At 44.5% G+C, this 13,311-nt stretch overlaps 1 protein-coding gene across 7 annotated transcripts in view; it reads right to left on the bottom strand.

Annotated features, from left to right (window-relative positions):
- LAMA3 (laminin subunit alpha 3) overlaps nucleotides 1-13,311 on the bottom strand; it is a 269,791-nt gene that overhangs the window by 169,718 nt on the left and 86,762 nt on the right. For all 7 annotated transcript variants that reach the window (XM_027068651.2, XM_027068653.2, XM_053206292.1 and 4 more), the window contains 3 exons: nucleotides 7,415-7,505; nucleotides 4,897-5,028; nucleotides 3,260-3,322 (listed from right to left, as the gene is read on the bottom strand). In XM_027068651.2, coding sequence (XP_026924452.2) covers nucleotides 3,260-3,322; nucleotides 4,897-5,028; nucleotides 7,415-7,505 — 286 coding nt within the window. The remainder of the gene's footprint in view (nucleotides 1-3,259; nucleotides 3,323-4,896; nucleotides 5,029-7,414; nucleotides 7,506-13,311) is intronic.

The following is a 13,311-nucleotide window of genomic DNA, read 5'->3' as shown; positions in this document are numbered from 1 at the left end:
CTCATGAATGAAGAGATCATGACCTGAGCCGAAACTAAGAGTCAGACGTTTAACTGAATGAGCCCTCAACTGGGTGTTTTTAAAATGCAATAATCAAAGGGGCACCTGGGTGGTGCAGTTAAGCATACAACTTTAGCTGAGGTCATGATCTCGCAGTCTATGAGTTCAAGCCCTGCACTGGGCTCTGTGCTGACAACTCAGAGCCTGGAGCCTGCTTCAGATTCTGTGTCTCCCTCTCTCCCTGCCCCTCCCCAGCATCCCCCTCTCTTTCTCTCTCTCTCTCTCAAAAATAAATAAATAAACATTAAAAAAATAAAATAAAATGCAATAATCAAAGACCAAATTGAAGTAATATCTGTGTATTCAAATTCCCAGATAGATCTCACTGCATTCACTGAACCTTCTTTTCCTTGAGGCTGTATTCTAAGGCTTTCCTCATATTTTCTAACAGATGTCTGAACAGTCCTTCAAATTCAATTAAATTTCTTTTCCTGAAGTCTAGTGGGGGAGAAAAAGAAATTGACTAACAAAGGAATTACTGGAAACAGATGGTGAATGGGGGATCTAAAACATTTTTGCGGAAGAAAACCCAAGATGTGTGGTGTAATCAAGGCTCAAAAGCAGAGTTCCATTCTAGTCAATGAACAGACATTAAGGAAACATTTGCAGACAGCCACTGTGGACAGGATACCGCCCGCTGTGGGCAGGGTAGATGCTGTGGGAGTTAGAACCATAGCTGCTGTCCTCAAGCGACCAAGTGTCTGGTGAAGGCTTTGGACAATACCCCACATAACAATGCAGAGCCCAGTGGTTTGCTCAGAGGAGCTGGGTACGTGTAGGGCAGAAGGAGGAAGGAAAACTGGAAGGTAAACAGGATCACATTACCTGGCCTCAGGTCAGCCCCCTGTGCTGCCTCCAAGTCCTAGGACATTCCCCACGCCCACTCTCTCCCCCACATTCTGAGATGACTCTTAACATACCTTCCGTCTCTTCAACCCCAAAGCTTCCTCCCCAACCTCACCTTCTGCCCCTGACCTTGATTCTTACTCCATAGAGGAAAAAGAAGGAACAGCCAGAACATAGCATCCCTAAGTTCCCACCACTGCATCCACCTCCCCACCCCCCACTCCAGCCTTGCACTTCACCTTGTCTTCTGCAGCCTTTCCCGCCTTCAACAAATGGCACATCTTCCTCCTGTTTGCCCCATCCAGAAGCCTTGGAATCACCCCAGCAGCCTCGCTTTCTCTCATATCCCACCTCTAAGCCAGCAATCCCCTGGGGAGTCCTGGTGTCTCTATCTTCAGATTATAGCCACATTCTGTCCACTTCCTGTCACCACCACGGACACGTCCTCGTTCTGAGCCACCACCATCTCTCCCTCATAGATGATCACAGCAGCCTTCCAGGATGTCTCCCTGCTTCCTCTTTTCTCCTCCTACAACTGGTTTTCAACACCAGTTGCCATGGAGTTCCTTATACAATGCCATTTGTCTATGCAAACTGTCCATGGCTCCTCTCTGAGAATAGAAGGTAAAGTCTTTGCAGTGCGTGATAAGGGCCTGCTATCTGGCCCCCAACACTTCCCTTCCTTACCTCTCTTGCTGTGCTCACTCCACTTTCACACCCTGCTCTCCCTTTGGTTCCATGAACACCCCCTCCCCCCATGTTCCTGCCCCAAGGACTTTGCATTGGCTCTTTCCTGGGTCTGGATGCTTGTCCCCAGGTACCTGCAGAGCTCACCGCTCACCCCCTAAGGTCCTTGCTTATCTCTTCAATAAGGTCCCTCCTCGACAACCCTATTTAAATCTGCAAACCTCACATTCCCTCACTTCTCTCCCAGACTTACGTTCTGCACAGCACTCATGGCCAAGGCTACCTCCAGCACATCCCTTGAGCCGCTATAGTGTTGCAGAAATGGAAATCTGCCAGAGAGAGCTTTCCAGAGACCATCTTCTTGTCTGGTCACAAGTGCCCCTTCTCTGCCCACCCGCACCCTTGGACCCAGCGGAAGGAGAGGCACATGTGCTCACATCCACCTGGCATTACCTCCACCCCAGTGAGATGAGCATGTGACCGTCAGGCTGCTACTGGCACCCTGGGGGGTGAGAAGCAAACTCAGTGGATGATGGGAACATGATCCAGAAGGGGCACAGTCACAGGCCGTGTACATGTGGTGTGCCTTTCTGAGTGTGTATGCCCCCGCGTGTGTCATTATGGGTTTACACAGGAAACTGCCCACAGCTCCAGAATCAAACCTCAAGACCTAGAATATTCCTCATATGGGTTAGTTTATGCCTACCATGTGAAAGCCCCCCCCCCGCCTTAAAAATAGCACCTTTGTGCAGCACACAACCTTGCATATGATACTCTAATACAGAGAGATTTTATTTATTCAGTGGCTTATATATTATTTTTGTTATTGTAGGAGTCCCTCCACTGGAATATAAGCTATAGGAGAGCTGGGAATCTTTCTCTATTCTCTTCACTGATAAGTTTCCAGCACACGCAATGTGCTGAACACATAATAGGTGATCATAAAATACTTGCGGAATGAGTGATTACGTAGGTGCAGCACCCACACCCTCTCGGCACTCACCTCTCCACCCCAAAGGCTGCTTCCTGCACACCTCTGCCACTCTCTGCCCAGGGGTACCCCCTCTGGCTGAAGGAGCCCCTTGGCCTTCCAGCATACCAAGCCGGAAGTACCAGAGTCGATGCCCCCAAAGCAACCTTCCATTGATGGCAAGTCACTGAAGGTATCCCTTCAGCTGGGATAATGCTGAGCAAGTTCTGTGCTGTCGCCTAGAGTCGCCTAGGGGAATGGAGCTCCAGGTGGTACCGGCGGACCTTGCTTGCTAACGGCTCCCTTCACTCCCTGACTCACCCTCTTACTGATGTCTCCTGAGATCATATCCCGAATCATTTGCTTGTGCTTCAATCTTTTCTCGGCGTCTCTGCACGTGGAACCCAACTAAGACAGTAGGCAATGGACCGCCACCGGAAGTTTTGGGCAAGCAAGTGATCTACATTTCAAGCTCTGTTTAGTTTCCTTAATCAGGTAGCATCACGCAAAAGACAGACTAAAACAGAGAATGATGGGTGGTGAGGAACTGAAATAGGACAGCGCCACAAGGCACCCACCATGCTCCCGTAAGGACCATTAGAGCTTGGGCACAGTAGTTAGTGGGCACAGGAAGTAGAAAAATAATTTGGAGCATAACATTTCCATTGAAGTTAAAGCAAAAGAGAAGGTACTCGCCTTTCATATCTCCAGCTACTGAATCTTCCGGACTTGGGGTAGAAATAGGGAATATGGGAATTCCTAGAAAAATTGTTTTTAAAAAAAGACAGGGAAAGATTAAGGAGATAGTAAAGTAAAACATTAAGTTGCACAAACTAGAAGGAAGCCCTTCAAACTTACTGCAAAGTAGCATGTGGAGCCTAATTTACAGAAAGGCAATACTGCTTGCCATATTGAAAATAATAACAACTGAAACCAGACTGGTCAAACGTTCTGATTTGTATATTAAATGAACTGAAATGGTATTTTGTGCTCGCAATAGCTATGTCTCAGTCTAAGCAAGGATGAGCTTGGTTTCTCTAACATTTATTGGTTTTTTAATGTAAAATTGAAAATAGATTTTGGTTTTTTTTTCAAGTTTTCCCCCCTAAAATTTGACTTATGCCACAAAATTGTTTCAAGGTTTTGTTTTGTTTTGTTTTTTGGTCACTAAAAAGGCAACTACAATTTCTGCTCGTCCTGTATCTAATAATTACAGATTCTAAACTGACTAAACCTCAATTCAGTGCTACTATGTTTGGGCTTAAAAATTTGTTCCTCAAAAAAAAAAAATTGCTTTCAGGCAGCCTGGGTGACTCAGTCAGTAAGCAGCCGACCTCAGCTCAGGTCATCATTTCACATCTCATGGGTTCGAGCCCCACATCAGGCTCTGTGCTGACAGCTCAGAGCCTGGAGCCAGCTTCAGATTCTGTGTCCTCCTCTCTCTCTCTGCCCCTCCTCTGTTTGTGCTCTTTCTCTCTCAAAGGGCTCTCATCCTCCAAATCAGGATACTCAATGGTAGGAGGGGACGCTAGGTTCAGAATTCCCCTGGGACAGCAGGTGTGAGCCAGGATATATAGTCACCCCATTCACATGTGCCCTGCCCCCATGTCCCCACAACTCAGTCTGCTTTTCCTGCCACGCAGAGCTGGGAAAGCAAGAACCAATGCAGTAATGGCGGGGGGGGGGGGGGGGGGGGGGGGGGCGTTGAGACAGTGTTTCTTTGTCCTAACAGGACAGTGCAGTGTTTACACTTTTGCAGAACAAACAGAACCATGGCTCTTGTAACAATTTACAGAGTTGGTTTCAGACTCTCCTGCTTCATGTTCTATACTGTTTCTACAAGATACATACTTTTTCTCTCTGAGATGCTGAGATACTCAGATCACTGCAGTGGGGAGGGGTGGAGCCCATGATAACTTGGCCTATCACACAGTGGGGGAAAGGGGAAACATATCCCCCTGCCACCCAAAACAATGCATATGCAAATGAACATCTGGTACCCTTGACATTTCTTCCAGGTTTTTTTTCAACAAAAATCACACGCATGGATCACTGTTAAATTGAAATTGCCAATATTTGGCTTCTCTGACCTACTGGGATGATAATACTATGCTACAACCTAACGAATCACCAGACATAAACAAATGACTATAAAATGTACTCATATAAACTTTATGTTCTGAACTTTTGGCAACACTTCCATGTAAACCCAGCATACCTGGCCCCATTTCTGTGGTGAGCCCCCCACCGCCTGCCGTGCTCTCGGGAATTAATGCACCAGGCCCAGCTATGTGCCAAGAAAGGAGGCCTCTCCTTCTGCAGCCACTACTTACTCAAGCAAAACGGGAAATTATAGTACCCAACCGCACATTCCTCACAGTTGTCTCCGCGGAAATTCGGTTTGCACTTGCAGCGGCCTGAGCCCGGCTCACAGTCATCTGCGTGTTCGGGGTTACAGCTGCAAGCTACGAGAAACATCAGGGTTCAGAGATCAGTCCTTCCCTTCACTGCACTTAATATGGTAGCTATGTCCCCAGGACTTCTCAGGCGATGTTTAATGCTCTACTATCGGTCCACGGTTACTCTTGAAAGGGCACAGCCTGTTTTCTACTTCATACCCCGTCAATAGTTTGCAATGATCAAACCCCAGGGGCCCCCAGAGAACTCAGATAGGCTTCTGAGTTCTCCGGAATATAGTTTATTACACTGAGCACTGCCCAGCTCACTGCAGAAGAAGAAAGGGCTGCACAGATTACAATCAGAGGGGGCTGGGTGGACGTGTGCTGTAGCCCCTGGTAGGTCTGTTGGACACAGCCCCTCCTGGCCACGAGCCAACTGTGAATGTCCAGGGTGGTCATCATTACGCAGGTGTGATGCAGTCACAAGTGTGGGATGCCTGGACATCGACATCTCATATGTGGACAGCACAACAAGACTGTACCCATAAACCCGAATGTTAGATTCCAGTGATAGGACTTACTAAAGGCAGTTTTGCAACCAACACGACTACTAGGTTTGCATTCCAGACAGACATACTTGGGCTATAAGAGGCTTGGTAGCTCCTCACTTGGGACCTTTCCTTGACCTGGAAAGTCCTGACCTTAGACAGCAAAATTACTGTCATAAACCAGCTAAGTACATGTCCCGTGAGGAACTGGGAAACTAGGGAGACCATGGGCATGAAGCATCCCCCAGCCTGGCTTCTCCTGGTGTCCTCTGCTTAACTTGCTTAAGACATACGTGTCCTGTGGATTCTTTACGCTAGCCTATAATATCTCTGCGAGACCACTTCAGTGATGAAGAAAGAGGCTGGAACAGTGATGGAGATTGCTCTGAGATTCCAGAGCACGTACGTCTGCATTCACGGTGTCCTGGTCTCCTTTGCTAAAGCCTGTTCTTCGTGGGCACAAGAAAAGGGATGGACAGACTTCGTGGGACGATGTGGGAGAGGGAGGGAAGACGGGAGCACTCTTTTAACAAGGACGAATGCCCAGCAGAGAGGCAAATCAGAGTCCACACATTCTTTGGACTTTGATGCCCTCAAATGTTAGTGATACGAAGACTGAATCTAGGGGTACAGTGGGCACAGCAGCCAACTTCAGGCCTGGAACTGCTTTCCAACTGTGATAGCCACCAAACATAAAACAGATTACACATGGAGGGCAAAGTCCAGTCTGACCTGTGTCTGACAGTTCCCCAGGGAAAACCCAGGGCATCTATCTGTATCACGGATGTGAAAAGGCACAGAGGCACCAGACAGATAGGACCTGTATCCTGGAGCTACCAGTTAGCGGGTTTTGCCACCTGGGCTCAAATATTTAACTACTCAGTTCAGTTTCTCCAGATCTAAAAATGAAAATAATAATACAATGTGAGTTGGTTGCATCAGACATTTGTGGAAGTATTTCACAACCCCTTGCATATAATGAGTGCTCAATAAATCATAGCTATTTTAGATACGATGACTATTATTAGATCCTTGAAATTATGACTATGTTGTCTTGATGCGAATTCAGACAAAAATTTGAAACTATTGGAGCTCGCAGAAACATGAGGAAAATTGGTTACAGGGCTAGTAACGTGACGAGCCCAACACTTTGTGTCTTCCTAGGTGCTTCTGATGGCATTTCCTTCTATCTTAGGGAATATGCAGGCATACCTCATTTTATTGTGCTTTTCTTTATTGTGCTTCGCAGATACTATGTTTTGGTTTTTTTTTTTTAGAAATTGACAGTTTGTGGCCGCCCTGCATTGAGCAAGTCAATCAGCACGCTTTTTCCAACAGCATTTGCTTGCTTTGTGTCCCTGTTACATTTTGAGAATTCTCCCAACATTTCAAACTTTTTCATTATTACTGTGGTCAGTGATTACAACTAGCTGAAAGCTCAGGTGATAGTTATCACTTTTTAGCAACAAAGTATTTTTTCATTAAGGTATGTACTTTTTTTTTAGACATGATGCTATTGCACACCGAATAGGCTATGGCTATGGTATCGTGTAAACATAACTTTGATAGACACTGGGAGACCAAAACATTCATTCAACCCGCTGTATTGCAATAGTCGCTTTATTGCAATAATCACTTTCTCGTGGTGGTCTAGACTCGAACCCGCAATATCTCCAAGGTATGCCTGTATTATCAGTCCCACTTATATATAAGAAATCTGAGGCTCAGGGAGATTATGTAGCCAGCTGAGGTCACACAGCTAGAAGGAGTAGAATCAACAATGTGAAAAGTGAAAAAAGAGGGAGGGAAGGGAGCTACTAGCCCATCAGAGTTTAGCCCGGTGACCACGCCAAAGTGGTACAGTACCGACACTCTAAGAAGCACCGAATCGAAATGAAACTTACGGATGCAGCCATGCGGGGCATCCACTGGAACGCCGTAAGGGCGGTAATAACCCTTAGCACAGATTTCACAGTTCACACCAGCTGTATTATGCTAGAAAGAAACAAAAGAAACTTAGAAGGAAGAGTACCAGAAAAGTCCTTACTTTGTGCTGTTCATCCAATGAAATCATGGTCACGTACAATTGCAATTTCAGAGTCAAAAAAATAAGTGTTCATCTTGACCTTGAGTCTCTAAGATCTGCCACAGGGCACTGGCTGACAGGTGGGTCTGGATTTTTTTTTTTTTTTTTCCCATTGGAAGAAGAAATACAGGTAAGTTCCATGAACTAGACAGCCCAGGTTTTCCCCTCTGGCACAGAATTTGCTCAGTGAAACACCTGACATTTCAGTGAGAAAAACTCAAGAGCACTCTTCTTCCTCGCTCAATCAGAAGAACTAACCACCCTTAGGTTTATCCCAAGGACTAAAGGGTCAGGTGCGTATCTTTATCTTTCCCAACTTCGGAAGAAACAACGCATACAGATTCTCTTCTCTCGACATCCCAATTTTATCTGTACTTTAGTCATGACATCCTGTTCCAAACATTTCTGTTATGTGAATGGAAAATGTAGGTGCAAGTCTCCTACACAGAGCCCATTTTAAAATACAATACTAGGCGGATTTTTACATGTCATGGTTAATCCTTGTTATTGTCACAAATCAAGTTGCCCAACATGTATCACCAGTTTCCAAGAACTATACAGCACAGACCAACTCAATGTCTTGATCTCTAATTTGGAAACAATCAGAAGGACAGTGTTATTTCATTAATGAAAAGGGACATAATAGGAAGTTAAGAGGAAAAAAAACAATATAACACGCTTTGACCCAAAAGAAGTCTGCGTAAAATCAGAGTGGAGAACAAAGACCCTTTTCTGAATCCTCTTTCCCATTTTAGATGGTTTTATTAATTACAGATTTTTATTTACTACCACTCCTTGTCCTGTGGGCTAAAATCTGAATTCACTTTAACACTGAGGTCTAAAACCACACTGGCCACTTCTCTGACTTAACATTTACATGCATAAACATTTAGGCAAATATGAAGCAGCTGCAGTCCACCTCCCTTTAATCAAATGCCGATTAACCTTCTCAACTCTGCTGCTTGCACTGTGACTTATAATAGACAGGATGTGAGGTTAATCTGGTTCCCCAATTTTTTCCCATTGAAGAAGGAAAATTTCTCTGAAGTGGGCAGCCCCACCTCTCCCTTCTACCACAAATTTCGGTTAATAAAGCACCTGCCACGGGTGCCATATTTTTTAAATTTATTTTTTAATGTTTATTTATTTTTGAGAGAGACAGAGCATAAGCGGTGGAGGGGCAGAGAGAGAGGGAGACACAGAATCAGCAGCAGGCTCCAGGCTCTGACATATAAGCACAGAGCCCGATGCAGAGCTCAAACTCACAAACCGCGAGATCATGACCTGAGCCGAAGTTGGACGCTCAACCGACTGAGCCACCCAGGCATCCCACGGGTGCCAAATTTTTAAGACACCTGCCACGGGTGCCATTATTTTTAGGACACAAAGAACAGCAACAAATGACCAAAAGAGAGCCACAAATCCCCCGCAGATGGAAAGATGCCTGTAGTTTACCTCCAAATCTCGGGTGTCCTCTAGGACCTTCACCTTCCCGAGAGCAATGACACACCACTTTACCCACGAACGCTATGGCCACGGTTGGACCAAGGCCAGTGGTGGTTCTGTAATTTCTATATAGGAGGTGCTGGGGAAGCTGCCTCACTGGGAAGAATGGGTGCCTGAATTTGCATTTGCCTGACATGCAACACAAGATGAGAAAACCTCAAGCTAAAGAGTGAGGTGGGTGCCAATGAGATCTATGCAGGAGATAAGCCGACCTCTACCCCACTGACCCCTTCCTTTGGCTTTCTACGGAACACTCACCTAGAAACCCCCAGGCTCTGATAACTGACAATAATCTAAATCCTCTAAACATAACTCTTCTAAGACACTTCAGTCTTCAAGTAAACCCCATCTCTCCTCTCAATTCCTCAACCACATCTACAACACTGTTGCTGGCTTCCATTTCGGTGAACCTCAAGCACATGGAGACACTTAGTCTACTCACTGGCCACACTTCTGGGAAGTCTCTGAAGGGATTTTCCTGCCAAAGGCCAACATGATCTGGCCTCTGTTACTTCTCTGACCTGTCTGTTCCGGCTTGCTCCCCTCCAGCCACATGGGTGTCCCGCTCCCTCTCAGGGCCGCTGCCCCGCCATCCCCTCTGCCTGGAATACCCTCCCCCAAACAGATGCCTGCCTCATTCTCCGGCTTCTTCCAGGTCTTTACCCCAATGCCACATCCTAGGGAACTGGCCACCCTAATTTAAACTTCACACACCCCAAACCAATCCTTAAAATAGTAAACCCCAGAAGTAAAAATAAAATCAATAACATATGAGAATATGGCCATCTCTGCAAATGCTTGCCCTGCAGGATAATAATCTGGCTGTCCTACATGCTGGCTGATTGGCCATCTGAACGTCCCCAGGCCCAGCTCAGAGCTTATGGCAGGTAGTTCTCATTCTGTCATTACCAGAACTACACAGAATGGGAGACAGCCAGGTTAGCTAGTGCCATGGACTGAATGCTGGTGTCCCTTCCAAAATGCATATGCTGAAGCCTCATCTCCAGTATGATGGTATTTGAAGATGAAGCCTTCGAGAGGTAATTAGATTGTGAGGGTGGAGCCCTGATGATGGGAATAGTGCCCTTATAAGAGAGATGATCTCTCTCCACCACGTGAGGACACAACGAGAAGGCAGCCATTTGCAAACCGGAAAGTAGGCTCTCATCAGATATTGGATCTTCCAGCACCTTGATCTTGGACTTCCCAGTCTCCAGAAAAAACTCTTTACTGTTTAAAGAGTATGTACCTGTTCTGTGGTACATTTATTATAGCAGCCTGAGCTAAGACAGCTTGGTTTCTGACAGGCACACCTTGCGGTAGGGTATGTGTATTCTACCAGGAAATTCCAACTTTATCTTGAAGCATCGCCTTGCAGCTCACCAAGCCAACTGACCCTGCTATGGCAGCAAACCCCCACTCCCCTTCCTTGTCAAGACTCCCTATGTCCCTCTGTACGTGACACAGGCCAGGTTACATTTTTTTGCCAAATGAAGAGCAAACTGTCCCAACATCATTTATGTAACACCCCTGTTTCCTTTCAATTAAAAATGCCAATATTACTATAAACCAAATCTAAACATCTACATGACTGTGCTTCTAGATTCTCTATCAGAGAATGTTTTGCTATCTTCTAAGACAAATTTCCCCCATAATTATTCATCTCTTCTAAACTAAGTGTCTATCCTCCTGTAGTCTTTTATTGATAAGAACTTTAGAATCAGTCTGTCAATCTTCATTAAAAAATCTCCTAGGAATTCTTTTTTTTTTTTTACTTTATTTATGTATTTTGAGAGAGAGGAAGAGAGAGAGAGAGAGAGAATGAGAAGGGGACGGGCACAGAGAGAATCCCAAGAAGGCTCAGTACTGTTAGCGCAGAGCCCGATGTGGGTCTCGAACTCATGAACCATGAGATCATGACCTGAGCAGAAACCAAGAGTCAGACACTTAACCGAATGAATCATTCAGGCACCCCAAAAATCTTCTAGAAATTCCGATGGCTATTGCACTGAATCTACAGGTTGGTTTTGAATAAATGGTATATTTATATATTGAGTCTGGAAACACATCATGTCTCTCCATATAGTCGTCTTTTATAAACTCCGAATAAGGTTTTATAGGTTTGGACACAGCCCCACAGTTAATTCTTTTATTTGTTGTTTCTTGGACTACCTCCAAATCATTCCATCCATCATAGCTATGTTCTCCTGCATGGATATGTTTCCACTTTCTATCTTTGTGGAATCACTTTCTGAAATCCCTGGTCTGTTAATGACACTTTTTCTTATTTTTCATGCTATTGTGGATTCCGGAAGGAGAGGATATGTCGCTCGTTTGCGATCTTTTCTATCATATTGTGGAACTTGTTGCAGGACGAAATGTAGCCATATGTGCTCTATTTCTTGATCCCATATCTTAGCTTTGTGTGGTGCATGTATGTGGAGGAGACAAGCAGTTTGGAAACAGCGCAACCAACCCATCAAGGACAACAGCTAGGGCGCAGGCTGGAGACTTACATCACAAGTCATGTCTCCACAAAGAAGCTGAAGACTCTGATTTAGCTAATGGAGATAAAGTATCTTCAAGCATCCTCTCAAACAACATGGGTAATCTTCAATCTTAATAAGAACATCAGCATTTCATCAAAGGAAAGAAATCAAGGAGTCAACGCCCCAAATGTTGTGTTCCTTGCTTCTTTCATTGCTCTTCCCCCTAACATTTTATTATAAAAATTTCAAATTTTACAGTGAATATCTGTACATGCTCTATGTAGAGTTTATCATTAACATTTTACTCCACTTGTATCACATAATTATCCATATACTCACTTCTCTATCCACTAATCCGATTTTTTATGCATTTCAAAATAAATTGCAGATATCAGTTACTGTCCCCTACATCTTTAACATGCATATAATTAACTGCAGTTCAACGTTTATTTAGTTTTTTTTTTCTTTTGGTGTAAAATTTACATACAAGTGCAAAACTCTTAACTGTACATTCACTGAGTTATGATGAATGAATACATCTGTGAAACCCAAGTCCCTATCTAGAAATAGGACACACCATCACCTCAAAAAGTTCCCCACACCCCTTTCCACTCAACTGTCCCATCACCACCTCCCCAGAGTCAACCATGGTTCTGATTTTTCCCACTCCTGATTAGTTTTCCCTGTTCCAGAATTTCATTTAAATGACCCTGGAACTTTATGTATTCTTTTTTGTAAGTCTTCTTTCACTTGTGTTAAGTGTTAAAGTTCTTGCATTTTGTTGCATGAATCAATAGTTTGTTGCTCACTATTGGTCACTGGTATTCCAGTGTATAAATATGGCAGTCTGCTCATCCATCTTACTGTTAATAGACACCTAGGCTATTTCCAGGGTGAGGCTATTGTGCATACACCTGCCATACAAAAACTGCTTGTAAACATGTTTCCATTTCTCATGGACAAATGCCTACAAGTGGAATTTGTTAGTCATGGCGCAGGTGTGTGTTTAGTTTTATTTTTTTTTTAATTTTTTTTTCAACGTTTATTTATTTTTGGGACAGAGAGAGACAGAGCATGAACGGGGGAGGGGCAGAGAGAGAGGGAGACACAGAATCGGAAACAGGCTCCAGGCTCTGAGCCATCAGCCCAGAGCCCGACGCGGGGCTCGAACCCACGGACCGCGAGATCGTGACCTGGCTGAAGTCGGACGCTCAACCGACTGCGCCACCCAGGCGCCCCTAGTTTTATTTTTAAAAACTGCCAGGCATTTTCCCATAGTGGTTGTACCATTTTTTACTCACGTCAACGATGAGTGAGAGGTAGGACTACTCCACACCCTCACCAAAACTGATGATCAGTCATTGTCATTTTAATTTGCATTTCTCAGATGACAAATGATATTAAGCCCTTTATTGTACACATATCGGCCATTTGCATGTCTACTTTTGTGAAGTGGCTATCCAAATCCAAAAATATTTTATTGAGTTGTCTTTTTATTATTGAGCTGTGGGTGTTCTTTATATATCTTGAATACCAACCATTTGTCATTTTTAGGTTTTGTGAATATTTTCCCCATCTGTGGCTAGCCTATTTGTTTTCTAAATAGTGTGTTTTGTGAGCAAAGTTTTAAATTTTTGATGAAGTCTAATTTGTCAATTTTTCATGGTCATTGCTTTCTGTGACCTAAAAAAAACTCTGCTCGTGTTCTGAATCACAAAGA

This window comes from Acinonyx jubatus, chromosome D3 (assembly GCF_027475565.1).
Source record: "Acinonyx jubatus isolate Ajub_Pintada_27869175 chromosome D3, VMU_Ajub_asm_v1.0, whole genome shotgun sequence".
NCBI classification, from domain to species: domain Eukaryota; kingdom Metazoa; phylum Chordata; class Mammalia; order Carnivora; family Felidae; genus Acinonyx; species Acinonyx jubatus.
Note: the sequence above shows the minus strand (reverse complement) of the source record. Positions and strands in the feature narration are given on the sequence as shown.